The sequence below is a fragment of the Micromesistius poutassou genome (assembly GCF_964030765.1).
Source record: "Micromesistius poutassou genome assembly, chromosome: 24".
Lineage (NCBI taxonomy): Eukaryota > Metazoa > Chordata > Actinopteri > Gadiformes > Gadidae > Micromesistius > Micromesistius poutassou.
The window spans coordinates 2,530,190-2,557,515 of record NC_140294.1 but is presented as its reverse complement, the minus strand read 5'-3'; the positions used below and the strand labels follow the sequence as shown (position 1 = coordinate 2,557,515).

Genomic DNA, 27,326 nt, shown 5'->3' with positions numbered 1-27,326 from the left:
GTTTGAAGTCATTCTTAGAATTTTTTGTTTCAACTTTTAGTTTAGCTTGGGTTTTGCAATTCCTCCAACTAATTTCAACAAGACAACATCAAACCAACACAAGAATTACACACATGTTTACAAATGTTTATTTTACAAAACAAAGAGCTAGAAATAACATTTTTATTAATTTAATTCAAATTTAATTTAAAAGATGGTTCTAATTGTGATTTCAGTGTGTGTGTCTGTGTCTGTGTGTGTGGGGTTGATGTTGTATTTTTGGGTGCAGTCTTTTATGTAGCATCAAAGACAGAGAGACAGAGAGAGCCAAAGAAAAAGAGAGAGAGAGACATATTGGAAGGAAGGAAGATGAAGAAGATAGAAAGAAAGAGAGGAACATAAAAAAAATGAATACGGCAAAAAAAAGGCGAAAAAAATAATAAAGTACAGCCAAAAATCCTAAAGAGAGAAGATTACAGGCCAAAACAGAACGATAGAAATAAATAAAAAAGAGGAAAAATAAAAACAACAAAAGCAATCAAACTTCAGGAAGATACATCCACACAGGTTCTCCAGAAGGGCTGTTGCAATGCATTGTGGGAGGAAGAGGCCATTGGGTGGGGATGGTAGAAGGGTGGGGGGTAAGGTAGAGAAGGTGTGTGGGTGTGTGTGTAGGGGGGTGGGGGGGGGGGGGGGGTTCTCTAGAGCTTGGGCATCCTGGCGGCGTTGAGACGCATGGGCACGCAGGACGCCCCCGCGGCATAGCGCATCTCCCTCAGCATGCCGCTCCACTCCTTCTTGTCAGCCTCGTACCTGACGGAGGAGGAGGAGGAGGAGGTGGAGGAGGAGGAGGAGGAGGTGGTGGAGGAGGTGGAGGAGGAGGAGGAGGAGCAGGGGGTAGAGGGGACAGAGGAGGAGGAGGAGTTAGAGAAGGAGGGGAGGAGGAGGAGGAGGAGGTGGAGGAGGAGGAGGAGGAGGAGGAGGAGGAGGAGGAGAAGCAGGGGGTAGAGGGGACAGAGGAGGAGGAGGAGTTAGAGAAGGAGGGGAGGAGGAGGAGGTGGAGGAGGAGGAGGTGGAGGAGGAGGAGGAGGAGAAGCAGGGGGTAGATGGGACAGAGGTGGAGGAGGTGGAGGAGGAGGTGGAGGAGGAGGAAGTGGAGGAGGAGAAGCAGGGGGTAGATGGGACAGAGGTGGAGAAGGAGTTAGAGAAGGAGGAGGAGGAGGTGGAGGAGGTGGAGGAGGAGGAGGAGAAGCAGGGGGTAGAGGGGACAGAGGAGGAGGAGGAGTTAGAGAAGGAGGAGAGGAGGAGGAGGAGGTGGAGGCCAAGGAAGAAGTGGGGGAAAGTTGCAGAGGGTGAAGTGGAAGGAAAAGAGGAGGAGGAGGAGGAGGAGGAGGAGGAGGAGGAGGGTTCAGAGTAGCGATTACGAAGAGTAGGACGTTGACAAAGAGGAGGAGGGAGAGGAGGCAGAAGAAGGCAGAGGAGGAGGAGGCTTAAGGTCATCAGAGTACACAGAACATATGCCGTGTGTGTGTGTGTATATTTAGCGTCGCCCGGTGTGTGTGTGTGTGTGTGTGTGTGTGCGTGTGCGTGAGTCAGCCGCTTACTGCCAGACGTCGGTGACCTCTGAGGGCGCCACCTCCTTGTTCTCCATCTGGACGATGGCAAAGCCGCCCACGGCGTACAGGGCCCCCCCGGTGGACACCAGGTTCACCGAGCTGCGCTCCTGGGGGAAGTCGGCGAAGGGCTCCCACCTAGACCGGAAAGCGCCGTGCCGTCGCCATGACAACCATCGTGAGGTGCTTTTCAGCGGTTTGTCATCCACCGCGCAGTGTGCGGCGGGCAGCGTACGTACCGCGTGGTGTGTGGCTTTCGATTGTTCAGCTCGTCGCTGGTATAGAACTTATGTTGCACAAGTGTGTGTCTTATATATAGTTGAACAGGTTTAGCTTGTAGCTCATACATAACTTGCATTGATTAAGATGATGTTGTGTAAGTTGCATTGTGTTGCTGTGTATGGTATAGCCTATATCTTATACATAGCATACCGTGCTGTAACTTTTACTATTATTTAGCTAGTGTATTCCTTGTATATATGCTATACTATGTGATACTTACGCAATGCAAGTATTCTGCTAAATGCATTTCTTTATTAAGATAAATGTAACTACATTGCTAGCACTTAGGCTACCGAGCTTTAGCATTAGCCACCAAAACATTAGCCAATGCAAACATTTGTCTGAGAATTTTTCTTTTAAATATGCCCCCCCCAAAAAAAGCCTCAACCGATCCTTCGACCAATAAAGGTTTATTTGTCGTAGGGTCTGTCGAGGGTGGTTTTTTTGTTCAGCCTTTTTTCCCCCCCCTGCACATTTGAACCTGGCGGACGTACTTGTTTGTGGCGAAGTCGTAGGTTTCGCACATGCTGCTGAGGCCTTCCTCGTTGACTCCTCCCACCGCGATGATCTTCCCGCCGTGGATGACGGTGCCAAACATGGCGCGGGCTGTCTTCATGGCTGCCAGCTCCCGCCACTCAGACTGCTTGTGGTTGTACACAAACATCTTGTTGAGCGCTTTGCTGTTCGGCCACAAAGAGACAAACGAGAGGAGTTTCAAATGTTTGCATGCTTGATGTTGTTTTTATGTGGTGCTTTATAAACCAGATGGCCGCGTGATATACGAGCACAGTTGCTCTCTTTAATTAATCAAAAGAGCATCAATCATGAGGATCTTAGTTTGCAAACTTGATCTTCTCAAATGAATTCCAATGTGTCTGTCATATCGTGGGCAGCTGACTCACAGTACAGAAAAGGCAGCATTATATTGCTATCTATACAGGGGTATGCTGATGTACTGCATAATACAGAACTGCTTCAACATCAACATGAGGGCAATCGAAGAGAGAGGATAATAGGCAGAAGAGGAGCCAAGGACATTAAACAGGATGTGGCGAGACTTATCGATTCAAACCAGCAATCGTTAATTATTGTGAAGTAAAATCCCCTTAGACCCATGACATTAACATTATGCTTTGCTGGATGCTTTGTAGCCTATATATATATTGAACTGAAGAAGTTTACTTCATTAATTCATACTTCATTCATTCAATGAATGGAAGTATTAGCATGTTAGCATAGCAGATGGTATTGCAATGCGGCTGCTTTCTGCTTTCCTGGTGGTGGAATGACAAGCAGAGTGATGGGTCACAGACAGCTGTGACTGCTAGCCATGTGGTCAACACACACACACACACACACACACACACACACACACACACACACACACACACACACACACACACACACACACACACACACACACAGAGAGAGCAGGCATGTATCACGTATACCTTATTTAGAGTAGGCCTAGTTCATTCGTTCATTGCATCCGTCATTGATCCTTCTTAGGAACAGGTGAAGACATGAACGAATGAATGAAATATTCATGACATATTTCAGGGTCGTCATCCCTCTCCGGGCAGCAAGTAAGCTGCCCGGTTCATTCATTCACGGTTACGTCCATCGTTCATTTGTTCATTGGTTTACGCGTTCACTCACTTGTCGTCGGTCTTGCCTCCCAGGCAGTAGACCAGCCCGTTGTGGGAGACCACGGAGTGGCCGTGGATCTTCAGTGGGAGTTTCTTGGATTCACTCCACTTCATCTTCCTGCACACAGTCAGTACATGAGGAGACGTGAACATCACCGACATTATGCATCCACTTACTTTCTCACTTACTAATGTTGTCATTATGAATACATCAACGTGGTCGTTATCTACATTAGGAATACATCTACATGATCACCATTGACATTATGAATACATCTATGTCATCATCATCTACTTTATGAGTACGTCTACGTTATCATTATCTACACTATGAATACATCTATGTCATCATCATCTACATTATGAATGCATCTACGTTATGATTATTATCTACATTATGAATGCATATATTTTCTTATTATTATCTACATTATCAACGTATCTTCTTCATTAAAGGTACATTGTATGTTATCAATATCCATGCATGATCAATATCTACCCAATATCTTGTCTACCTACAGCATAATCAATCAACATTATCAATTTCTTCCGAATTATAACGTATACATTTGTTTTCCATCAATCAATCTGTCTGTCTGACTTTTTATCAATATAGTGATAAAACACATTATTACATAACACTGATCAATAATGCCAAAATAATCACTTGGGCCTAATCCTGTTTCGCAGAAAGTAGGACTAATAGTCTCAAGTTCAAGACTAGCTCGAGAAACACCAATGAAGTGTTGTAGGAAAAATCCAAAATAGACATAAGACTAAATCAACATTGCACCTCACTGCTTAAAAATTCCACCAAAGATTGTCTGATTTAAAATGTCTCCATGACGTCTTGCATATCAGTGGCTGTTTGGACTTAAATAGACGATTGAAATCATAGAACTGCCTTCTCTCCTTCTATCTGTTGCACTCCAATCTCTTTTCTTTTGTCTTTTCTCTTTATCAGATTCTCTCTGCCACTTTCCCTGTTTCTCTCATTTATTTTGACATTTATTTTCTGCCTCCAGCTCAAGCCTTTATTTATATCTATCATTAATTATCTACTTAATGTTAGCAAGTGTTAATTGGAAGTTATGTGACTGGAAATGTACGTCAGTACAATGTTGTAGCATGGAAAAGTAGTAAAAAAACGATTTCAATGTTCAGGATACAAAACAGTGTTGAAATTTAAAAACAATGAAACTATTTGTTAAATGATCAGACACAGGTCGCATCCATTAGTAAACGGAGCTAAATTATCAATCAGCTAGCCTAATAATTAGCCTAGCTATGGTACTCCATTTTAATAGTCATGCAGTAACTCCCGGGTCAGACGAAAACAAATCAACAGAAGAGGAAGAAGAAGAAAACAATGGCCACCGTCACTCACTCAACGTCGAAACACATAACGGTGTCCAAAGACTCGTTGGACTGGAGGTCTTTTCCAGCGATGGCGAACAGCATGTTGTTGCTCTCCCCGATGTTGAAGAGGCACCGTGGTGACGGCATCGGAGGAAGGGCCGTCCATTCAGACATCAACGGGTCCAACTGTCGGCCAAATGATTCAAAATGAAATCCAGAGTCAGGTGAGTGTGGTGTCAGCTGAATCTAATCACATCAGCGTTCACTTAGTCATACAAGTACTAAAAGGCTTTTGAATCCCGCTGTGATAATCAGGGGTTTTAGAGCAATGAAGGTTTTTAATACCATGTTTTGCACACTATTAACTGACTTAACTGAAAATTAATGGGCAATATGGGGCTTAAACGGAATTTGAGTCTTATGGAAATTATAGTTATGAAACACAGTTATGTAAATATATCGGTATTAAAGATGTACATATATTATGTATTAAAAAAAGAACATTTTCTCTCATGATACTACGCCTAATAAAAACCATTACAAACCAAGGGAATGGGCAGATTCAAATCGACCTTTATCCCCCTTATTGTTCCTTTCTGTCCCTCTCATCAAATGAAATAACTACATAAAACAAGATCTCAAATCTATCATTTGTGTTTAACCCGCTTTTAAAGCATTTTCAACTCGGTATAACTTCTGCAACGTCTTCATCGAGGTCTACGAAGGAAACCGGACACGAAGCGACAGGAAGCGGGCTTTTTTTTTTTTTGCCGTGCGTTTCTTACGGTGTAGAAGTAACACTGCAGGGGGGCATCCTTATCCTCCTCGTCGACAAACAGCCCGCCGATGATGTACAGCTGGTTGCTCGCGGACACCGTGCTCACGTGGTTACGGGGCACCTGCTCCGACATGGCGGCCAGGAAGCACTCGTTCTCCGCCACGTCGTACGCCACCGCCGCCGTGTCGCTGATCATCACGATGAAGTCCCGCACGTACATCCCCAACCGACGGCTGTCGTTGAGGTAGCCGGGCAGGAGGCTCTCCTCCGCCGCCCCCTCCTCCTCGTCGCCATTCACCGCCCCCTCCTCGCCCTCCTTCTTCGGCTTGGGCACGATCTCCGGGAGCTTCCCCTTGAAGGCGTCGCTGACCGCCTGGATCTTCTTCTGGAGCTCCGGGCTGGCCTTGACGATCTCGTCCGCCTCCACCTTCTCCTTGAAGTACTTCTCGGGCATCAGGCGGAAGCGGATGCAGTCGAAGGCGTCCACCAGCACGGGCAGCCTCTTGTCCTTGTCGTGGCGCACCCACGCCATCACAAACTCAAACACCAGCTCCTCCCGCTCCACGTTGAGCGCGTCGCCGCCGATGACGGCGAAGAGCTCGTGCGCGGCCAGCTGCAGGAACTCCTCGTCGTCGTGGAGCAGCTCGAAGCGGTCCGCCACGTAGTCGCGCGCCGCCACCGCCAGGCGGGGGCAGCTGAGCACCAGGCCCATGCGGAAGATGGCCAGGCAGTTGCCCAGCGACAGCTTCTTCTGCAGGTAGTTGACGCACACGGTGAACACGGACGGGATCTGGAAGCGGTTGGCCAGGGCGAAGATGTCCTGCACGTTGTCGTCCGTCAGGTCGATCTCCGCCGAGTACAGGTAGCGGATGACCATGTCCAGGATGCCGGGGTTGATGTCCTCCAGCACCACCTCCTTGGTGTCCTCCACCTCCTTGCCGTCCTCGCCGAAGAAGATCTCCCGGAAGTAGGGGCTGCAGGCGGCCATGATGAGCCGGTGGCAGGGGAAGCTGCGGTCGCCCACCTTCAGGCTGCAGTCCACAAACTTGTTCTCATTCAGCAGCTCCTTCAGGCCGTCCTGGAGCAAGGTGCTCTGGAACAAGCGCAGCTCCTCCTTGATGGCGCCGGGCTCCATGGTGGATGGTGCGGTGATGGAGGGGGGAGGGGAGGAGAAACAGGGGAGAAAGAGCAAGAGAGAGAGGCTAGGAGATGGCCGTCAGGTAGGTCCTCTTGGTGCTCCGTCACCGGCTGGAAAGGACAGGGGAGCGACACGGCTCGACGGCTGAAGACCCTGAAACTTAATCCTGGGCTCACCCAACCCCCCCCCCCCCCCCCCCCCCCAAAGCCCCGACGCTCCACACTAAATATAGCTGCTCTACCCCTCCCAACCTCAGGCTACATCCCCCACCACGACCCCTGCCTGTGAAGCGCCTGGGAGCAGCTAGCTACCACTAGCTAACACCATTGGGCGCTTAGACTGGGGCCCATGCAGCTGCTGTGCCCAGACTGAAAGAAGCAACTGGGGGAAGGGGAGCAGGGTGAGGGGTGTAGGGGGGGGGGGGGTTCAGTCCAGGGACACGCCTCCCCCACCCCCCCACCATGACTCAGTTCCCCAAAGTACTCATGAGCTAACGCTAAGGCTACTACCGGACAAACTCACAATGTAACGGTACCGTCATTCTACTTTTAATAGGGCTGTGATGTGGGTCGGTGTGCTAATGCAGCGACATTAACGACGACAAGGTCAATTTCTTATGCTCCGGTGCCATTACTGTTGTGCTAGTTCCTCCCTCGTTCGTTCATCTTTATGAATTCTGTTTAAGTATGTTCTTAAATGGTGTGGTTCCTCAGAAGAACCCATATCCACTGTCGCAGAAACAAGGTTTCCCGGGGAGCACAGAACCCCAAGCTTTAAGCTAGCTTTGGGGTTAGCTTTAGGTTATCTTTAGGCTAGCTTTGGGTTAGCTTTAGGTTAGCTTTGGGCTAGCTTTAGGTAAGCGCTGATTGTTACGAGTAGCAGAGCGCTCGGTGCTAAGAATAGATTTAAAATAGACGGCGAGAGCAAGCAGCTGCTTGGACAACAGGTGAGTGACAGATACTTGCTGATCAGCCCCCCCCCCCCCCCATCAGCAAAATGGCTGCCCTCTGCCCCCAACACACACGTACACACAAACACAAACACACACACACACACACACTCAGACTTTGGGTTTATTGTTTTAAAGGGTAAAGATCATCTCCTGTGTGTGTGGGTGTGTGTGCGTGTATGTGTGTGTGTGTGTGTGTGTGTGTGTGTGTGTGTGTGTGTGTGTGTGTGTGTGGGCGTGTGTGTGTGCGTGTGTGTGCGTGTGTGTGTGTGTGTGTGTGTGTTTGTGTGTGTACAGGGCTAATTCTCCCGGTTAACACATTTTATGCTCGGAACGAGCAAGACTTCACGGATAGATTAGATTACACCCTTCGGTATTCCTTTGTTTGGTCTGTTGATTCCCGTTGCAGGGACTGGGGAAAGTGCATTTTTTTTAAACATGGTTCCGGCGTGTGTGTGTCAGGAAACATTGTAAGAAGCTCCGTCTTCTAGGGAATGAATCAGTATGGACTTAAAGAGAGTATTTAAAGTCCGGAGAAAAAGAGTGTTAGATAACAAGTTCTGTGTGTGTGTGTGCGCTGCCGTGCGTGCGTGCATGCGTGCGTGATTGTGTGTGTGCGTGCGTGCGTGCGTGCGTGTGCGTGCGTGCGTGCGTGTGTGTGTGTGCGACTAAAGATAGATCCCTCTCCGCCAGTAGAAGACTCTGGGCGTCAAGTGTGTAATTTAAGCCCAGCCACATGCCATATTGTGCCTTCGAGCCGGCCGATAGGCAATCAGACTCGGAGCAGGCACAATTACCCCGCCAGAACTGCAAAGGAACACAAGCATTCAGACGTTGTTGTATTTCTTTTGTTTTTTCGTTTATTTTTTTTTCTCAGAAATGACATTTCCTTTGGGCCGTGGATACGAGCGCAGGAATCCGATATTTTAAAATAACCTTTGACCTCATCCGAAAAATGTCAAATGATTCTGGATTCACAGACGGCCCAGGCGGACCTGACAGGATGACGTCATCACGGTGGAACACAGGAAGTGACCTCATAGTTGATCTCCGGTAGTTGACGGAACTGACAGCTCGGGTCATTAGCCCCACGCCCCCCAACTTTAGCAAGTAGGAGCATGTTACACAACAGTAGAGGGCAGTGTACAACTGTGTGTGTGTGTGTGTGTGTGTGTGTCTCTCTAATATTACTACATTAAAGTTTCAAATCTTTTTTTTTTTTACAAATTCTTCGTGTGTTGAGTTTATAGCAAAAGGCAATACAACAGCAAACAAACTGACGTCACATTATTATTAAAAGACCAACAAACAATACAAAAACAAGAATCACAGCGCAAAAATACGTATCCACAGACCTACATACAAACTACTTTCAGAACAAGAAACAAAAAGATTATTGTGGAGCTGTCTTCTTGCTTGACCTTATCGTTTAATATAAAACGTTTACAAATTGTAAATTACAAACCTCCCGTCCCAGTATAAAACACAGTAAAACACAGAAAAACACTACGGAAAAATACAGGTGAATTCAAAAAGCAGTGACATTACTGTATGGCTAAGGCTTCCGCCACGTGGAGAGCGCGAGGTCAGCTTGTGTGTAACCTTGTGTGTGACCTTGTGTGTGACACCTGATGGAACCCTCTGGAAGGTCACGCACAACCAGGATCCTGCGACTATATCAAAGAAACTCCACCAGAGATTCAAACCAGAGGCGTTGATCAAACCCGCCGACGCTGGAAAGTTCTGCCTGCTGGGTTTAAGTAGAATCACCTGGAGGTGATAAGTGCTTTATATGTGTGTATTTATACACTGGGTGGGGCTGACGTGATGGGTGGTTTGCCTTTTATTTCCTTTCTTTCCACTCCAGATGGTGACGAATGAAACATTGGTGTAAAACAAATGTATTTTTTGACAACCACGTGATGTATTAACAGTATCAGCCACACCCCTCCCCCCTCTTTCTCCAACTGAAATCTAGACACATGGTCGTGGAGTTTAACCGCACAGGCACGGAAAAGTGGGGGGGTACAGCAGAGTATAGTTTTACCGGATGAACGTGGTGTGGGGTGAATGACATGAATGTCTTCTGAAGGAGTTTGGGAGTGAGTGGGTGAATGTCATCAATACATGAGCAACGTCAATGAATATGAAAATGTTATGAGTGACTGGGAGAGTGACGGAATGTGTGAACATCATATGAGTGAGTGAATGGATATCATGTATATGTGAATGACATATTATTGATTGAATGCACGAGTGAATGTTATGAGTGGGTCAATGTTTATATGAGCGAGTTAATAGATGTGACAGTGACTGGTGTGATTTAATGTGTGAACTTAATGTGTGAACTTGGCATTCACTGAATGTGGACCAGACTAGGTTGTGCAATAGAGGAGGGGGTGGTTTTTGTCCCTTCCATTTGCATTATTTTTTAATTTGGCATTCACTGATTCATTCACACTAATGTGTGAATGAATCAGTGAATGAATCAGTGAGTGAATGAATCAGTATATGAATGAATGTAAAATGGCTCATTGTTTTCATGAGTAAGTGTCACATGAGTGAGTGAATGGATGAATACATTAAGGGTGTACAAGTGAATGAATGAATGAACGAGTGAATGCAAACGGTCCCATCATCCTAATCAGTAACCATACGAAGCCATACGAGTGAGTGAACCGATGAACACGTGAACGGTTATCTTAGTGAGCGGGTGAGTGAGTGGGTGGATGCAGAAAGGGGCGTGGCGGCTCGCGACATGAAGAGCGTTCATCAGAGCGTCCCCGTCACTCTGGATATCACGCATGTCCGCTTGCACTCGTCCTCCGTGTCGAAGCGGTTCTTGTTGCCGTTGCAGCCGCCGTACCAGAACTGCGCGCAGGCGTTGGCCTGCTTGTCGTAGTACCAGCGGATGTTGTAGTCCCGGCACGGGCCCTGGTCCAGGACCAGCCCGCAGCGCGGGTCCAGGGGGGCGAACTCTGGAGGAGGGGGACATTAACCAATGAGAAGAGAGGGGAAAAAGGTTGATGGGAGGAAGAAAGGGGGGAGAACGTGGAGATGAATGTGGGTTTGAATCTGTAGTTAAGGGAAGAGATGAGGATAAGTGACGTGAGGGGACGCTAGAGAATTAAATGGGGCAGACAGAAGCGAACGATGACAAAGCGTGAGCGTTAAGCAGACGATTTGATCCGGAGCGACTTAAAAGGAGGCTAAAAAGGAATCAAAGTGATCAAAGCGATAGGAATAAGAGTGACTATAAAAAGGGTCTGGAAGACCGAGCAGCTAAAGAACTTGGCCAACATAAGCTATTGGAATCCTTTTTTCTTTTATCGTGTTAGTATATAAGTAGTCTGGGACACAGTAGAACAGCTATGTTACAGCAGAGCTTCAGGGGGAGATGGCACAGAGCCTGGGCAGGTAAACAACAACTGCAGCGCACACCTACACCTTGTTTCCTGTATTGTTATGGAGATAGTCTACAGAGGGGTTTTAATATGTGTATTTCTTCATGGGGTGGAATTGGTTTCACAGACAACGTTTTACAGTTGACGACCGCTGGATGAATTCTGTACGTCAATTGCGTGCTTACGGATCTCTGCCTCCTGCGACATGATTGGTCGCAACAAATGTGAAGTGAAAGAAAGGGAAACGCTCCGTTTAGTGCGATGATGGTTTGTCTGCCATCATCACCTGAGGTATGACCCTAAAGTCTTAGTTGTGAGACTAGTAGCCTACATAAGATGGTCAATCTCAGAGCAGACAGAAGCCAACGATTCAGGAAAGATCAAAAAGAACAAAACTAAATCAACAATAACCAGACAACACAGAATCAAATAATAGACCATAACACTTAGGATTCATTCTTAATTAGAAATGTGTTAAGGTGTTACCTTGAGGTAGGGCAGGTCTAGGTGCAGGCACATACTGCACAGATGTCCCATTTGTAGAAGACGGTGATGATGAGGATGATGATGATGATGATGACGACGATGAAGAGGAAGTGCCAGAGGAGGAAGAGCTCTCCCTGGCCGGCTGAACGGGTCTGATGGTGGTGGGGTTGCGGTTAACTCCTTCCCCCGCCGTGGTGGTCTGGTGAAGGTGAACCTGGATGGAATGAATCGACAGTTTACTAAAGCGGAGACTCAAGACTTATTTATTTTGCTCCAAAGCAGCGCAACAATCAAGCTGAGAACCATCAGAGAGTAATTGAGGCGTTTGAAGAACTCCGATAACAGGACTGTGAGTGGAGAGTAGCGGAACCACAATTTAAGATTCTGTGTTGTCACACAAGAGTAAAAAAGCGATTTGTGAACTATGCAAGACTTAAGCGCTCAGCACTCAGCACACAAACACTGCTCAAAGTGTTTGTGAAGAAAACACATCAACTCATTCCTCGCCAAACTTATTTTGTGGCACATCTTCGAGATTCAGTAACTCCGTCCATGGAGACCCCGCTGGTCTTAACAAATGTAAACAACCGTAAACATTCAGTGACCAACCGCAAAGGCTTTCAGAATAAAACGTTTGAAAAAAGTTGGTCTGCAAATTACATCTTGGGTCTTGGCCAGCCAAAATAAAATGTGCTTATTTTGAAGTATGCTGCGGGCTTTACAATGCTTAGCTTAAATGTCCACAATATCCATACATAGCCTGGAAATATTATTTGGTTTTGTGTCTGTATGTTCTTAAACAAACAGCAATGCATCATTAAATCCAAAGGGTAAAATGGTCCAAAGTTTAAAAAAGAAAGACGCAACGCGTGTTGCACATCTCTTTCCCATCATGCATCAGAATGAGTACCTGTCCTGTGGATGATCCTCTAACGCTCTCGGTCGCCACCTCCTGACCTCCGTGGACTTCAGTTCTGATGACACTGACGCCACTGGTGCTGATGGTCTGTCCCCCTCTATGCAACTCCTGCCCTCCATGGGGCCGCTGGCCATGGCCGGCGGCGCCGTGGTTCGCGTTGTTGCCATGGTACCCGTTGTTGCCGTGGTACCCGTTGTTGCCGTGGTTCCCGTTGTGTCCGTTGTTGCCGTTGTAGCTGTTGGTGAGTCGGTTGTAGATCAGCGCTCCGTTCTCGTCCTCACAGAACTGGCTGACCAGCTTGGACTCCAGCGCTGCGGATAATGACACAGAAAGTCAGATGGGACGTTGACATTCTGAATAATAATAATGGACCAGTCGAGGTGAACGAGGATGACCCTATCCAGCCTGGGCTATTAACTCATCTATTATTATTGATGTGGACTAGGACTATAATTATTATAATTTTTTCGGCATCAACGGATCCAAAGCAGATACAAAGCGACTTGCAAATACTGCGTTACAGTATTTCACCAGAAATGGTGCTGTTGCTTCACTTTAAAGTGTCTGGTTACTCATTAAAGGTGACATATTATACCACCAGGTGTGAGTGTGATTAGCCGTTACAAGCCGATTTGAAAATCAGCCTCTTCTGACATCACAAGTGGGCGTGTCCACCAAGATGTGTGACAAGGTAGATAAGCAACGTTTGCTACAGTCCACTGGGCAGGCCGGTGGACTGATCTATCCAGCACACATCTAGGTGGACACGCCCACTTGTGACGTCAGAAGAGGCAGATTTTCCAAACGGCTTGTGACGGCTAATCACAGATACACACCCGGTGGCATGACACGTCACCTTTACCACACGGCACGTGTGTCAACACCAACATGGAAACCGTCGCCAGTCCCAGTACAGAATTCGTCAACAACGACCAATTCCTTGATACTGAAACGACCAAGGGTGTCAAATTCAAACGCACTCCGCCTGTCGGCGGGCGCTCGCCCCCTTCGTACCCGGCAGCGTGTTGAAGTCGTCTATGAGGAACATGTGCTCCGTGTCCGGGTCCGAGGCGATCAGGTTGAGCTCCCGGAGGAACTCGCCCTGCGTGGGGTCCGAGCTGTTGACGATGCCCAGCGCGAACATCTCGATGTTGGCGGCGTGGGCCTCGCGCACCGCCATGTCCAGCTTCACCGACTCCCGCTTGTCCGTCTGTCCGTCGGTGATGACGACCGCCACCTTGCTCACCCCGTTGCGGGCGCTGTAGAAGGCCTCCTGGGTGGCCTTGCGGATGGCCGTGCCGGTGTAGGTGCCCTCGCCGATGTAGGGGATGTTGCGGATGGCCTGCTTGACGTCCTGCTTGGTCATGTAGCGCGCCAGGTTGAACTGCAGCCGCACCTCCAGGCTGTAGAGCACCAGGCCGATGCGCGTGGCGTTGCGGCCCACCGTCACGCGGTCCACCAGGGCCGCCACAAAGTCCTTGATGATCTCGAAGTTCTCGGGCCCCACGCTCTCCGAGCTGTCGATGACGAACACCAGCTCCATGGGCCGCTCCTTGCACTTGACGCCGCAGCCTGGGAGGGGGGGGGGGGGTGGGAGGGTGGGGGGGGGGAAACACCGCCGGGATTGGTTTGAGAAGACTTCGATACCTGGTAATACTTTCCCTAACGTCCGTTTTACGACTACCGTCTTTCAAGGACTTCAATGTCTCGGTTTTTATTACTTTCCGTAACTCTTTTTTAACGATGAGCGTTTTTTTCTATGAAGAACTTCTATGACTTTCTTCCATGCTCGTTATACATCGCATACACATCAAATCCACTGTGATTTGAGTTAAGTGTTAATAGACTCGGCTCGTCTTTTTACACAAGATGTCCTTACCGCAAATTTCCTTGATCATCCGAATAATGTCGTCTCTCTGAAAGCAAAAGAAAAACTCCAATTCCAAGACCAAAGGCAGAAAATTGTTTCTCCTAAAAAAACCTTAGAGGTGACATATTATACCATCAGGTGTGAGTGTCATTAGCCATTACAAGCCGTTTTGATGCTGGATAGATCAGTCTACCAGCCAACCCAGTGGACTGAAAACGTTGCTTATCAATCCATCATAAATCTAGGTGGACACGCCCACTGGTGATGTCAGAAGAGGCAGCTTTTTCACGCTAATCACACTCACACTTGGTGGTATAATATGTCACTTTTAATGAACATTAAAAGATGAACGTCACATTACTTACAGTAAGGCCGGCTTCACCTTTGATCCCTGGTCGACCCTGCAAGGATGAAAACAAAGGTCATTGATGTATTCTCTACATATCTGTAGAAGTCAAACACGTTTTGAAGTACGCTGCACACTCATGTCCTCAACTTGACTTCAGCATTAGCATGTTAGCATGTTAGCATGTTAGCGTCAGCGCATCTTACCGATTCTCCAGGGACGCCGGCGTCTCCGAGGTCCCCTCTGATTCCCTTCAGCCCTCTCTCCCCCGCTGAGCCGCGGTCCCCCTGTCGCCACGTGAACCATGGGTTACCATCACGAGCACGGCACACCAGAAAAAAACCGGTGTGTTTACATTTTTACAACCGGGTCCACTCACTTTAGGGCCCTGCACCCCCTCGCCGGGCGGGCCCCTCGGCCCCGACACGCCCTGTGACCCCTGGTCCCCCTGAAGAACACGGAGAGAGATGTAGGATGAGATGTAGGATGAATGGATGCAGAGTGACAAGTCATCTTTAATCAGCCTTATTGCGGGAATACAAAGTTTAAAGTAGTGGATTACATTCCCCAAACCAACCAGGATCAGAGACTGTTCTGATGTGGCCATCGTAGCGCTTGCGTTGTATGTCGCCATTTGAACTAGCATCTGTGCTTAATAAGTCCCTTACTTTGAAAGGATGACAAATGCAAGAGCAGGTTTTGGCCCCCTACCTTGGGTCCCTGAAAGCCTTGTCCTGGGGGCCCGGTGGGTCCCGGAGGCCCTGGTCTTCCAGTGTTACCCTGCCGAGCAGAAAGGACACAGAGTAAGACATGTTCACATTCACCATCATCTTCCATGTATTATCATCCTCCACATCATCATGGTCGTTGCAATTCCCATCACCACCATCACCACCACCATCATCATCACCATATCCTCGTCATCATCACCATCATACAGCGCAAGGTCAATTCACATTAACAAGTGAAGGCAGATTCGGGCAAATGTACGGGGGAACATCTTTCTGAATAGTCAATTGTGTATCTCATCTGGGTCACTCGGTACTAGACGTCTGGAGGACAACTCAAAGTTTCTCATTTTAATATAGGATTGACTTTAATATTCTCACTGTTAGCCAGTGGCCTTCTTCCTCACGAAGACGAATAACGGCGGCGGGTGTTAGGAGTTCCTGGGGACCACTTGGTTAGGCAGACTGTGTCCAAGGACGATGTTGAATACATTAAGAGGTGAAGCCTCACTATTGAATGCTGTTTTGGGTTAAGCTTTTTGTTCTGCGCTTAGAAACCTTCCTCTGGATAAGAAACGGACTGACCGTTGTGCGGGTGTTTAGACGTGTGAGATTATTTCTGCTCTGGTTTGAATAGAGTTAAAAAAATGTAAAAAATGAATACCAGTGGTCCTTGAATCCCCTCGCCGGTAGGTCCTGGTAAACCTGGCAACCCTCGGAAACCAATATCACCCTGGAAAGAAAATGAAGCCACAGAAATAAAACATAAACCGACAAATACTATGGAACAAAATATGACAAATAGGATAAAGATTAGACTCTATTGTCATTTTAGATCAATCGGAAATTATTAGAAATACTTACAAGGTGTATTTCTTAGTAAACTGTCCGAGACGCGCACACTTACAGGCATTGAGAAGACTTAACAACTTAGGGCACTTACACTAATTTGACATTCTCTGTCTGACAGAAATAAGTCTTAAATAAGTTTTTGTACCTTTGGTCCCGGGATTCCTACTCCTTCAGGCCCCGGCTCGCCCATGAGGCCCGGTAGTCCGGGAGGGCCCTGAACAGACAGGGTACAGAGGGTTCAACACACAGACCCACTGGGCTTTCACACAGGAATTCAGGGCATGTTGGGCAGCTTCTGAAGAGCGACGCATTTCCGGGTGAAACAGGATATGAGCGGGGAACAGAGCAGCAGGGATGTGCTTGGATCCCTCAGAATTAGATCAGAGAAAAGTGGTATGTCAGACACTGGATTGTTGATGAATATGATTGGTGGACATGTTAAGTCCAAGCTCACAGTGGAGAACTGCTTTTAAAGTAAAAAGTTTTTGTTCACTCCTACTGTGGAACACTAAATATCATCATCTAAATAAACAAAACACCAACAAAAGTTCTCACCCCATGTTCACAAGATTGATTAAATATGTACATATATTATGCTTAAAATAGTGTTTTATTATGTTTTATTTGTTGAACAGGTGCATAATAACAGTGGGGAGAATGATCATACACAGGAGACAGGTCCCTTCTCTGGTTTCTTTAACACTGCATCAACAACTGACAATTGCTGTTCATTGCCCTGGGAATTCCTGCGACTCTTTCAAAATGGAACATGGGGAAAATAAACTTTTCTCCTACTAATTAAAATTCACTGCTGACGCCTGTAGGGGTGCTTTCCTGTTTATGTCACCTCAAGTGCTACCACCGTGGAACACTATAATAATGAGTTTTCGAATTTGTAAATCAAAAGTAGATACAAATCGTGCAATTATTCTGAAGTCACTAAAACAATTTCTATTCTTTTCATTTCATTTTCCAATGTTTTACAGCGTGACTAGCCCACGTAGCAATCAAAACAAAAAGGCTCTAGCGAGATTAGGTAGGCCTCACGTTTCACATTCAATTTCACTTTTAGTTTACGACGGATCGGGTGTAGAGGGAACAATAAATAGAGGAAAAGAAGCTGAGCTCTGGAGGTCCACAAGACAGACGGACGGACGGACAGAGCGAGGTCCCGGTGTCTTACCGATGGGCCTGGAAAGCCCTCGCCTTTAGGACCGTAAGGCCCTGATGGCCCAGTTTCTCCGCGGTCCCCCTGGGAAAGAGCAAAGGGCTGTGTCAGCTGGCTGCTCCTCAGTCTCAATGGCTCAACAGGCGCCATTAATTCCTTCAGAGACTTCTTTAAAACCTGAGGTGTCCGTCCGACCAGCACTACAAGCAGTGTGCCACCATTTGGAGGTTTTTTGAAGGTTTATTGAGATTTTCCCTAGAAACGTGCTGGGATAATTGCCTGCTGTCTGTGTGTTGTTGGAGTGATTATGTGTGTCCGCGTGGTGATTTTGTCTGAATGTTGTTTTTCAGGGTGAATTATCTCTCTACTCACAGACTTTAACAGTGTGGTGATTCTGTCTGAGTGCTGTTCAGGGTGTAGTACCTCTCTACTCACAGACTTTAACAGCGCGGTGATTCTGTCTCTGTGTTGTTGTTCTGGGTGAAATTCCTCTCTACCCCCAGCCTTAAGTGTGGCGATTCTGAACCTGTGTGTGTATGTGTGTGCATGTGTGTGAGCGTATGTTACTGCTCTCTGTTCATTAACTTCTCCATGCAAAATGAATGTATATCATTATGTATTATTATTATATTGTTACTTTATGTGTATACATGCCCTTTCAATATCTTAACCCATAATCAGTGGACATTGACTGCACTGCTATTATGAAAAACATGCATTTCCATCGCAGCCTACCTTGGGCCCCGGATGTCCATAACCAGTTTCTCCAATAGGACCCGGTGGGCCAGAAGGACCGAGATCCCCCTGAAAAAAAAAAAAGATTAGTAAAATTAAAATAAATGATAAATAAATCAGGCAATAGCTAGATAGAACAAGAGCTGTACCATAATCATACCATCTAAAAAACACTTGCAATTATCAACTGATACAAATAGTTTACATTTTAGACCTGCAGTTTGTTCCATTTTTGCGGGGCATATAAAGAACGACATTTTCCCAAGGTCAGATCTTGTAAAGGGGGTCTCTAGGGAGATGAGACTCTGCTCCCTATTATTATGGCATATCGATTTATGTTTTAACAGGGAACGTTGCATATGGTTACAGGCAATTTAGGGACAAAGCATCTTGGTCTATAGGATGTCCTAGAACAAGTTCCTTTAGTCCAATTAGAGGGCCAAGAACAGGTACCATTGCTCCCATGAGATGGTGCATAATCAGTAATATTGGACCAATAGGATGGCTAACGCCTCTTGCCCACTGTACACGTCCGTCGACGGATGGGGGCTTTTTGACGCATCTACGTGTTTTCCCGGGTTGTATAACAAAGGCGATTTCATTAGACAGTGCATTTGCGTATATTTGCATAACGCAATCTGATTGGGTGACGGGTCCGTCGCTGCCTGAAAAGTTAAACTTTTCTCAACTTTTGGACGCAAGAGACGGAGCCGACTTGACGGACGGACCCACAATGCATTTCGGGAGCGTCCCATGCAAAGTCAATGAGATCCGTCGATGGACGTGTACAGTGGGCAAGGGGTGTAAGAGTCAGTACCTTTGGTCCAATGATACCACGGCCGGGGAGTCCCGGTAATCCGAGCCGTCCGGGGATCCCGGGTTCACCCTGTTGAAAAGATTGAGCAAATTATTACAAATCCCACACATCACACATCCCACATACCATTTCATTTTTCTTTAATCCAGTCCAGTAGTGGACAGTTCCAGGTTCAAAATGAAAGTTGCTCCTATGTTTCACCCTCATCAATACTCGTCGCTAGTTAGCGAATCGAGACTATCGATTGGTATTGATATTATTGTTGAATGAAAAAGAAGGCAACGCAAATTAGCTTGATGCTAACCTTTGGTCCAGAGGGTCCAGATATTCCAGGAGGACCAGCCAGACCTCTGATCCCTCTCTGGCCTTGGTCTCCCTGAGGGAATACCACCGGGAATATCGTCATTAATCACCGGCAAGGACATGATGGAAGATGACTAAAAGTGCGGGGAAAAAAAAAAGAGCGGGAACCAAAAAAATGCTTTACCTTTTCACCCTGGGTGCCGATTCCAGGAGCGCCTTCTGAGCCTCGGAAACCAATAGGGCCAGGTTCACCCTGGTGGTACAAGGAAACACACACACCAGGCACATACACTATGACACCAGGACCTTCAGGGAGTCAATATACAATCCTGGTTGCAACTGGATAAACAGGGGAGTGTACCTTCTGGCCAGGAGACCCGTCTTCTCCTGGAAGGCCTGGTAGACCCCCCAATCCTGTAGACCCGGGTTCACCCTGTGGCCGGAGGGTTTTAGTTATCAGTTATCATTTAGTTATTGGTTATCATTATCATTACCAGTTGGGTTATAACCAATCCATCGACAAACTGCTGGATTAGTCACTGCCCCATCACAGATTCAAGGACGCTTATATCTCTTATATGAACATTAATGAATAGCTTTGTGTCAGTTCATGACATTAAATGAGCCTTCTCTTCTAAGTTTAGTGGATTGTTGATTCATTAACCATTCATCGACCACAGCTTCCCAAGCAGAATTTGACACAGAATTGAACTTTGAAGAGAAAAGGGGGAGGGCAAATTGTTGGAGAATTCAGCGCGGTTCACAGAGTGTTGAATCACCTTTCCTCCCTGTTCACCGGCCCCTCGCTCTCCCGTGGCCCCCACCTCTCCTGGAAACCCTTGGTCGCCCTGTCGGATGAAAAAAACAACACAAGCACTACTTTAAAGAGATGACGACGGGGGTTGCATTAGAGTAGACCGTGACTAATGAACCACGTCCCCTCCATGGAGCCGACATGACGTGGCTCACTCTAGTGTCGGATCATAGCAGTCTAAAAGTACCAAGCGAAGTCAAAACATACAAACCTTAGATCCAGGGAAACCCTCACCTGGGGGTCCCCTTATTCCTGATGGCCCCCGAGGGCCCTCCACGCCCTGGAAGAACCACAAGATACAGAAGTAAAAATGTGTGCCGTTATATTCCTTTTGGATTATGATTGACACGATCATGATTGACAGCACCAGGAATTAGCTCAAAAGGAAGCAGAAGAAGAAGAAGAATAAGATGGAGGAGGGGGAGGAGGAGGAGGAGGAGGAGGAGGAGGAGGAGGAGGAGGAGGAGGAGGAGGAGGAGAAGGAGGAGAAGAACAAGAAGAACGAGTTTGATGAACACACCTTCTCTCCTTGAATTCCGGCCCCCGTGAGGCCAAGTGGCCCAGGAAGACCTGGAGAGCCATAGTCCCCCTACAGGTTGGGATGAGAATTGCAGGTCAATGAAGTTCACACTGTGTCATTGCAGTGTGTGTCTAGCTGTAGCACAACCAAAAAAAAAAATCTACGCAGACACATAATTTATGAAATGAGAAAACAATTAGCAGCCCCAAATTATTGCTTACAGCAAATTTCCAGATGAGTTCATCAACACCACAGAGATAATGTATGTCTTGTGTGCGTTCCACAGATCTGCCTTATTTTAATTTCCTTCTCCAGGCCCCTTCATAGCAAACAATGGGATTGTATCCTTTATAACGTCATACGTCAAGACCTTGAACATCTGTTGACAAAGTGCCTGCACCACACAGCACACTGCCTTGATGCTTGTTTTTCATAATGAAGCCAAAGCACTGTCATTATCCCCCTTGGATGGAATTGCACCGCAAAACCCGAGGGGAGACCTACAATCCGGAACAATCTGGCAAGTGAAATTTCTATCCGCGGCTTTACACTTTTTTTTATCTCTTTATTTTATTAATTTCTTGGAATAGCTTCAATCGCTGTGTTAGAACCACACAGTATGGTCCTAGTATTTGTTATGTCTAAATAGTAATTAAGCATTCAATTCATAAGTGGTTTATGAACAAAACAAATGCCACATTTTTGCAGAAAGATTAGTGACAGCAATAACATACGCAGAAAATAAGCAAAGATAATTACAGTTTGACGGTAACATCCATTCAATATATAATAGTGGTCAGTAAGAAGTCCTTAATTCAAATAATTTTCCTAACTTTGCTTTTAATGTAACAGCTTTCCTAATTCCAAGTAGTCTTTTCGTCAATTTAATTCGAAGATGATGACAAACACATTTGCATATTCATATCAATTCATCAATATTGATGGCGCAGATGGAAAAATTAAAATAAAGAGGTTGCACATATTTGTCAGTTTTAAGGTTTCAGTTTTTCTGACAAACTAGCCAACTGGCCAACTAGTTGACTAGCCAACTGGCCAAGTAGTCGACTGGCATAGTCAAGAAACCTACAGTACCTTGTCCCCTTTGATTCCAGCCCCGACCATTCCTCTCGGGCCCCGGGGCCCCTCCTGGCCTCGCTCTCCCTAGAAAGAGAGAGAGAGAGAGAGAGAGAGAGAGAGAGAGAGAGAGAGAGAGAGAGAGAGAGAGACAATCAGACTTTTTGTCATTTCCTATGAAATAATATCCAGCTAATTATAACAAAGGAATAACACCCAAAACAATCATCTTTTATGTGACAAAATATGAACTTCAAAACCAAGGCTTAAGCGTCCATAGTAATTGTTGTATATGAATATTAATAAAAATCAGTCTGGTTATAGTGGTTGTGGGACACTACTGTTTACAGAGTATATTACTGATCAAATTAATCCCAAACAGGATTACTTTATTAATCCCAGGGAAGACGTGACAGAAAAAATATATCTCAAAGCACAGAGGCATAACTCAAACCCATTTTTGGCAGGATAATTACTTTTTATTATTATGTATTTCGTTGTCTCATCTTGGATGTCAACAATAAGATAAGCTGATAATGTCACTGTAGACCAGTAAACAACAACTCTAAAACCAGATTGCAGGGACATTGCTATCTCTAGTTAAATCCACGTAATTGAAAAATCAAAATGTATCGACTAAATCACACAAAACTAGAGTTTTGCTTCTCTGAGATTCAAGTATTTGAAGTATCAAAAACATACGAGTGATGAGGGGTTCGGTCTGTAATACAAGTTGGCAAAGAGTACAGAAAGAGGAGGGTTTAGCCATTACTCTGCTGTGTCCACGAACAACAACAAACGTCTTGTTTCCGAGCAGAGCACTATAAATGACCTGGCCCTGTTCTCTCTCTCTCTGACCTGAAGGTCACACAAGGAACTCCTAGTCCTTTATCAGACTCCAAAGTTATCCAAAGTGACTTACAGTGAATTCAAATACAGGTCATTAAGGAGCAGGTAGCGGTTAAGGCCTCAACATTCTTCTTCTTAACCAAATCCTTTGCACAATTTCAATGTTTATTAGAATCAAATTTAAGCTAGGTTTGCTGTAGCTTTCAAGTCAGAAGTTGCGCACTCAGCTCTGCTTGACAATTGACCAATCGGTAAGCAGCAACCAAGCAAGGTGGATGTCGCATTGCTGTGACGGGTAGGAAAACGTGGTGTTTAGGGTGTAGGACTTCAAGCCAAAAGGAGCCTTGAATTATCGGCATGTTCACGAAAGGACTCTGCAACCAAGTCTTTGTATGTTACACGCTGAAGTCTGCAACCAGGTAACTATGTTACGTGCTGAAGTCTGCAACCAGGTCGCTATTTGCTATGCGCTTCAGTCTGCAATAATGTCCCAATTGACGCCAATTGCTCTTTGTCTCTTACTATTGTTATTATTTTTTTATTTATCTTATTGTTGTTTCTTTTTAATGACTTTTGTGTATCTTTGTACGGTGTTCTTGACTCCCGAGAAAGGCGCCTTCAAATGAAATGTATTAGTATAAAGTCTCTACAGTCTGCCACAATGTCGCCATGTGTTACTCGCTTCAGTCTGCAACCAGGTCGCTATGTCACGCGCTGCGGCCTTCCAAGGTCATCTTGCTCAAGTCTAACTACGGGCTAGGCCAGCGTGGGGACAACTGGGGATTGGACTCCTTCCGGCCTCGGAGTCCTACACCCTAAGCACCACATTTCCCTACCCGTCACAACATCAACATCCATCTCCGTGTTCTACCCTGTGGAGGTGTTAAAGCGGGCGTCACGAGAACTGAACTCCTCTCTTGTGGATTCCGGGGAAACGCGCCCGTACACGCCACGGAGAACACGCGGTGGCTGAAGACAGTGACGTCTGCAGGAGGTTTCTGGGAGAAAAAAAAAGGCACAGGGTTCGCTCCCCGACGTCCGCAGTCCCCACCTGTAGGCGTCCCTCGGGTGAGACACGCCCTGACCTTCGACCCCAGGCTTCAGCGACTCGCTTCTGAATTCACTGCGAGACGCTTTTGGATCGACTTACAAGCTTGTACCCAATCTAAAAGCCTGAATGGTACACAGCCATCTGCATGGGATTCTGCGGTCACTCACTGTGTGTTGTGACGACCCCCCCCCCCCCCCCCCCCCCTTTTGGTCATAGCTGTGCCACTACAAGGGCAGGGCTCGGCCCCAGTGTCCTTATGACCTAATTGACCAGTAGTACTGGGGGTGGGGTTATATAAGTAGGTTTTCACTCTCCTTCAGTTAGGCACCCTTTCGGTTGACTACTGCTTTACTCTTTCACATGGGCACTTTGCGATTATTTCCCTACATATCCTTGCATTTAAACGATCCCTAGACGTTTGTTTCGCCTTGTAGTGTTCCATTTAAAATAGAGTACCTTTTTGATTTAAAATCAAATTCTGTTTGACTGTCTGTATTATGTGAGCGGTGTACGAGTCCACCGTTACAGTGTCAAATGGGTGTAAGGCGGCAAAAATAATGAAAGAGAAGAAAAACTAGTCTGTTCCCTCAAGGCGTGGAAGATCTCGGGAAGGACGGGGGTGAGGCTTTTTCGCAACGGGGGGGGGAGATGTGTAAAGAAGCGCCCCCACCTCTCCTCCACCTCCACCACAGCCACCACCAGCACCAGCTCCTCCTGTGCCCAGTGGAGCTCCATCAGATGATGAATGGGCCTGGGTACGACAGTGGCGGTGGCGGTGGCGGTGGCGGTGGAGGGAGAGTTAAATAAAAGACTCCTCTGTGGATATCCGTTTATCAGGGACCTCGGCCGCCCGGCAAAAGCATTTATGCGTCATCATTACGCGGCTCACGTGAGGCTCCGCACGCACGGTCATGTTCTACCTCCTCACACGTGAGGGGGGGGTGGAGGGGGGCGGGGGTGCTGGGGGCGGGGGGAGAGGCACCTGGATGAAGAACCAATGACAGGGCTCCAGGTGGGACCTGCATCTGTAATTGCTCAACCCTACCGCTCTTGTAGGGTAACGTGTGCGTGTGTGTGTGTGTGTTGGGGGTGGGGGGGGGGGGGGGGAGGTGTCTGTGTGTCTAGGTGGGTGGATGTGTGTGTGTGTGTGTGTGTGTGTGTGTGTGTGCAGGGGGGTAAGGGGAGGTGTACTTGTGTAGGATTGTGTTTTATTGTCTAACATGGGAAGTGGGGTTGGGCCCCTGAATGTACAGAAAAAATGACAGGGTTTGAGGTGGGATGCAATCTGTAATTGTCAAACCCTTTAGGTTAGTGCGTCCGTGCATGTGTGTGTGCATGTGTGTGCGTGTGAGAGGAGGTGTCTTTGTAAATTCCCCCTGCACGGTGGTATCAGCGATGGAATTTCAGTATTGTCTGCCAAGTCCTTGCGAAAACAAAAATATGCAAATATTTAATTACAGAACAAAGTCAAGAATGAGAACCGTCTGTGCGGGCGTGTGAGTATGTGCCTGTCACTTTGTGTGCGGTTGCATTTATGAGTGAGTGCGTGCACATGTGTTTGTGTGTGAGTTTGCTTCCTCACTATTACCCATATCAACGCAGATATTTACTTTCTTTAATGTTCCGGAAAACACAGAATGCGTCAACTCCTTCGTTTACCAATGTAATTATGTCATGCGATAATAACGATGATAACACGATCATTCCATAAAATGACATGAGGAACATTCTGGGAGATCTCCGTTCCCTCACGGGGACAAAGGAACGCCGCACTGACACATCGGAAACGGTCTGGCGTTCCCGATCATCTGTAGATCACGTCTCTGTGTTGTCAAAAGTCTTCCTCTGGGATCTGAAAGCCCAGACGCTCCCCAGATGTTGAGCCACGGGGGGGGGGTTAGGGTTAGGGTGGGGGGCGGGGTTAGGGTAGGGGTTGGGGGGGGGGGTTAGCTCGATGAGGCAAGTGACCTCAGCGGGAGGAAGGAAAAATGGCAAGGAGAGAAATGGGAATGAGATGAAGGAAACATGGGACTTACTTTGGACCCCGGGAGGCCCTCGCCGAGGGGCCCCTTCTCCCCTTGGATCCCCTGTGGCCCTTGAGGCCCCTGGGGAAAAGCAAACAAACAAAAAGATAGTTTAGAAGGTGTAACCTGGGAAAATCTTTTACCAGAAACTCCGGTAATTGGACAAGGACAATATCATTGGTTTAATTGACAGAGGCCGCAACATGATTCGCTGGCTCCCCCATCTGGCATCAGCTGGCACTAGCTTCCTCTGAACACAGTGTTGTATGTTTAAATCCAACAAGACCGTATATATACATATAAATATATATATATATATATATATATATATATATATATATATATACATATATATTAAAAAAACGACCATATTAAACTCTATGTTGTCATTCAAAAATCTCTCAGTATTTTTTACGTTGGATGTTGAAAATGTTTCCCAATTCCCATTTCCCATGATTGGAATATTTTCCATGTTATTCCAGGTTTTCCAGGTTTTGTCAAGAGGAACTTAAACCACATGGCCCTACTCACCGGTGGTCCGGACTCCCCAAGGCCTGGGGGGCCGGGGGGGCCCAGTCGCCCCTGGAAACCGATGTCACCCTACACAGTAGAGGGGGAGGAGGGGGAGGAGGAAGAGGAGGGGGAGGTAGAGGAGGAGGTAGGGGAGGAGAATAAATATGAGGGAGAGTAGGGGAGGAGAAATGGGGAGGAGGAAGAGGAGGAGGAGGACAAGGGGGGAGATGAGGAAGAGGAGTGAGGGGAGGCATATCAGGAGGAGGAAGAGGAGGAGGAGGTAGGGTAGGAAGAAGAACGGGAGGAAGAGGAGGAGGGGAAGAAGGAGGAGGGGTGGTGGAGGAAGAGGAGGAGGAGGAGGAGAACGATGGGGAAGAGGAGGAGAAGACACACAGATGAGATCAGACACGGCGCTTCAACTTCCTCCATGTGAGGTTCTTCTCCTACAGATGGGAGCGTGCGTCACCTTGGGTCCTGCCAGTCCGATCCCGGTCTCCCCCTGGACCCCGGGTGGTCCTGAGAGCCCCCGGTCCCCCTGGGAGAAGAGAAGGGGAGTAGGGGACAGATATGAACCAGGTGAATCAAGAAACACATGGAAACGACCATTTATGGTGGACGAGTGGATATGTGCATAGAGGCATTACTGTTACACACACACACACACACATACAGAGACACACACGCACTCAAACCCAGCCACATACACACACAAACACAGATTGATAGACAGACACACACACACACACACACACACAGACACGCACACATACAAAGAGAGAGACACACACTCACATACACACACACACACGTACACACACACAGGCACACGCACACATACAGGGAGTCACACACACATACACACACACAGACACACACACACACACACACACACACACTTACAATAAACACACACACACACACATACAATCATACACTCAGAAGTAAACACACACACACACTTACAATAAACACACACACACACACATACAATCATACACTCAGAAGTAAACACACACACACTCCTAGCCTCCTTCCCAGCCCCACTAGTAAAAGTGAACTGGTTTACAATGCAGGTGTGACATCCGTTAAAAGGGCACAGATGTGTC

At 47.0% G+C, this 27,326-nt stretch overlaps 2 protein-coding genes across 2 annotated transcripts in view; both read right to left on the bottom strand.

Moving 5' to 3' along the window:
- Positions 1-112: 112 nt before the first annotated feature.
- Positions 113-6,908, bottom strand: LOC311369583 (kelch-like protein 41b). The gene is made up of 6 exons (XM_084487790.1): positions 5,668-6,908; positions 4,911-5,068; positions 3,534-3,641; positions 2,369-2,554; positions 1,584-1,730; positions 113-792 (listed from the first exon to the last, which is right to left on the bottom strand). The coding sequence occupies exons 1-6, from the start codon at positions 6,793-6,795 to the stop codon at positions 681-683; spliced, it is 1,839 nt and encodes a 612-aa protein (XP_084343916.1). The 5' UTR covers positions 6,796-6,908; the 3' UTR covers positions 113-680.
- A 3,611-nt stretch (positions 6,909-10,519) lies between these two features.
- Positions 10,520-27,326, bottom strand: part of LOC311369759 (uncharacterized protein) — a gene marked incomplete at both ends in the record, with an annotated part of 28,646 nt that continues 11,839 nt past the window's right edge. Inside the window, 24 exons of the mRNA XM_084487967.1 lie at positions 10,520-10,725; positions 11,638-11,851; positions 12,572-12,867; positions 13,571-14,128; positions 14,436-14,472; positions 14,792-14,827; positions 14,979-15,059; positions 15,152-15,220; positions 15,484-15,552; positions 16,165-16,233; positions 16,498-16,566; positions 17,536-17,604; positions 18,256-18,324; positions 19,073-19,141; positions 19,377-19,448; positions 19,560-19,628; positions 19,737-19,808; positions 20,155-20,223; positions 20,401-20,469; positions 20,710-20,778; positions 21,802-21,870; positions 25,720-25,788; positions 26,239-26,307; positions 26,687-26,755. Coding sequence (XP_084344093.1) covers positions 10,520-10,725; positions 11,638-11,851; positions 12,572-12,867; positions 13,571-14,128; positions 14,436-14,472; positions 14,792-14,827; positions 14,979-15,059; positions 15,152-15,220; positions 15,484-15,552; positions 16,165-16,233; positions 16,498-16,566; positions 17,536-17,604; positions 18,256-18,324; positions 19,073-19,141; positions 19,377-19,448; positions 19,560-19,628; positions 19,737-19,808; positions 20,155-20,223; positions 20,401-20,469; positions 20,710-20,778; positions 21,802-21,870; positions 25,720-25,788; positions 26,239-26,307; positions 26,687-26,755 — 2,607 coding nt within the window. The remainder of the gene's footprint in view (positions 10,726-11,637; positions 11,852-12,571; positions 12,868-13,570; positions 14,129-14,435; positions 14,473-14,791; positions 14,828-14,978; positions 15,060-15,151; positions 15,221-15,483; positions 15,553-16,164; positions 16,234-16,497; positions 16,567-17,535; positions 17,605-18,255; positions 18,325-19,072; positions 19,142-19,376; positions 19,449-19,559; positions 19,629-19,736; positions 19,809-20,154; positions 20,224-20,400; positions 20,470-20,709; positions 20,779-21,801; positions 21,871-25,719; positions 25,789-26,238; positions 26,308-26,686; positions 26,756-27,326) is intronic.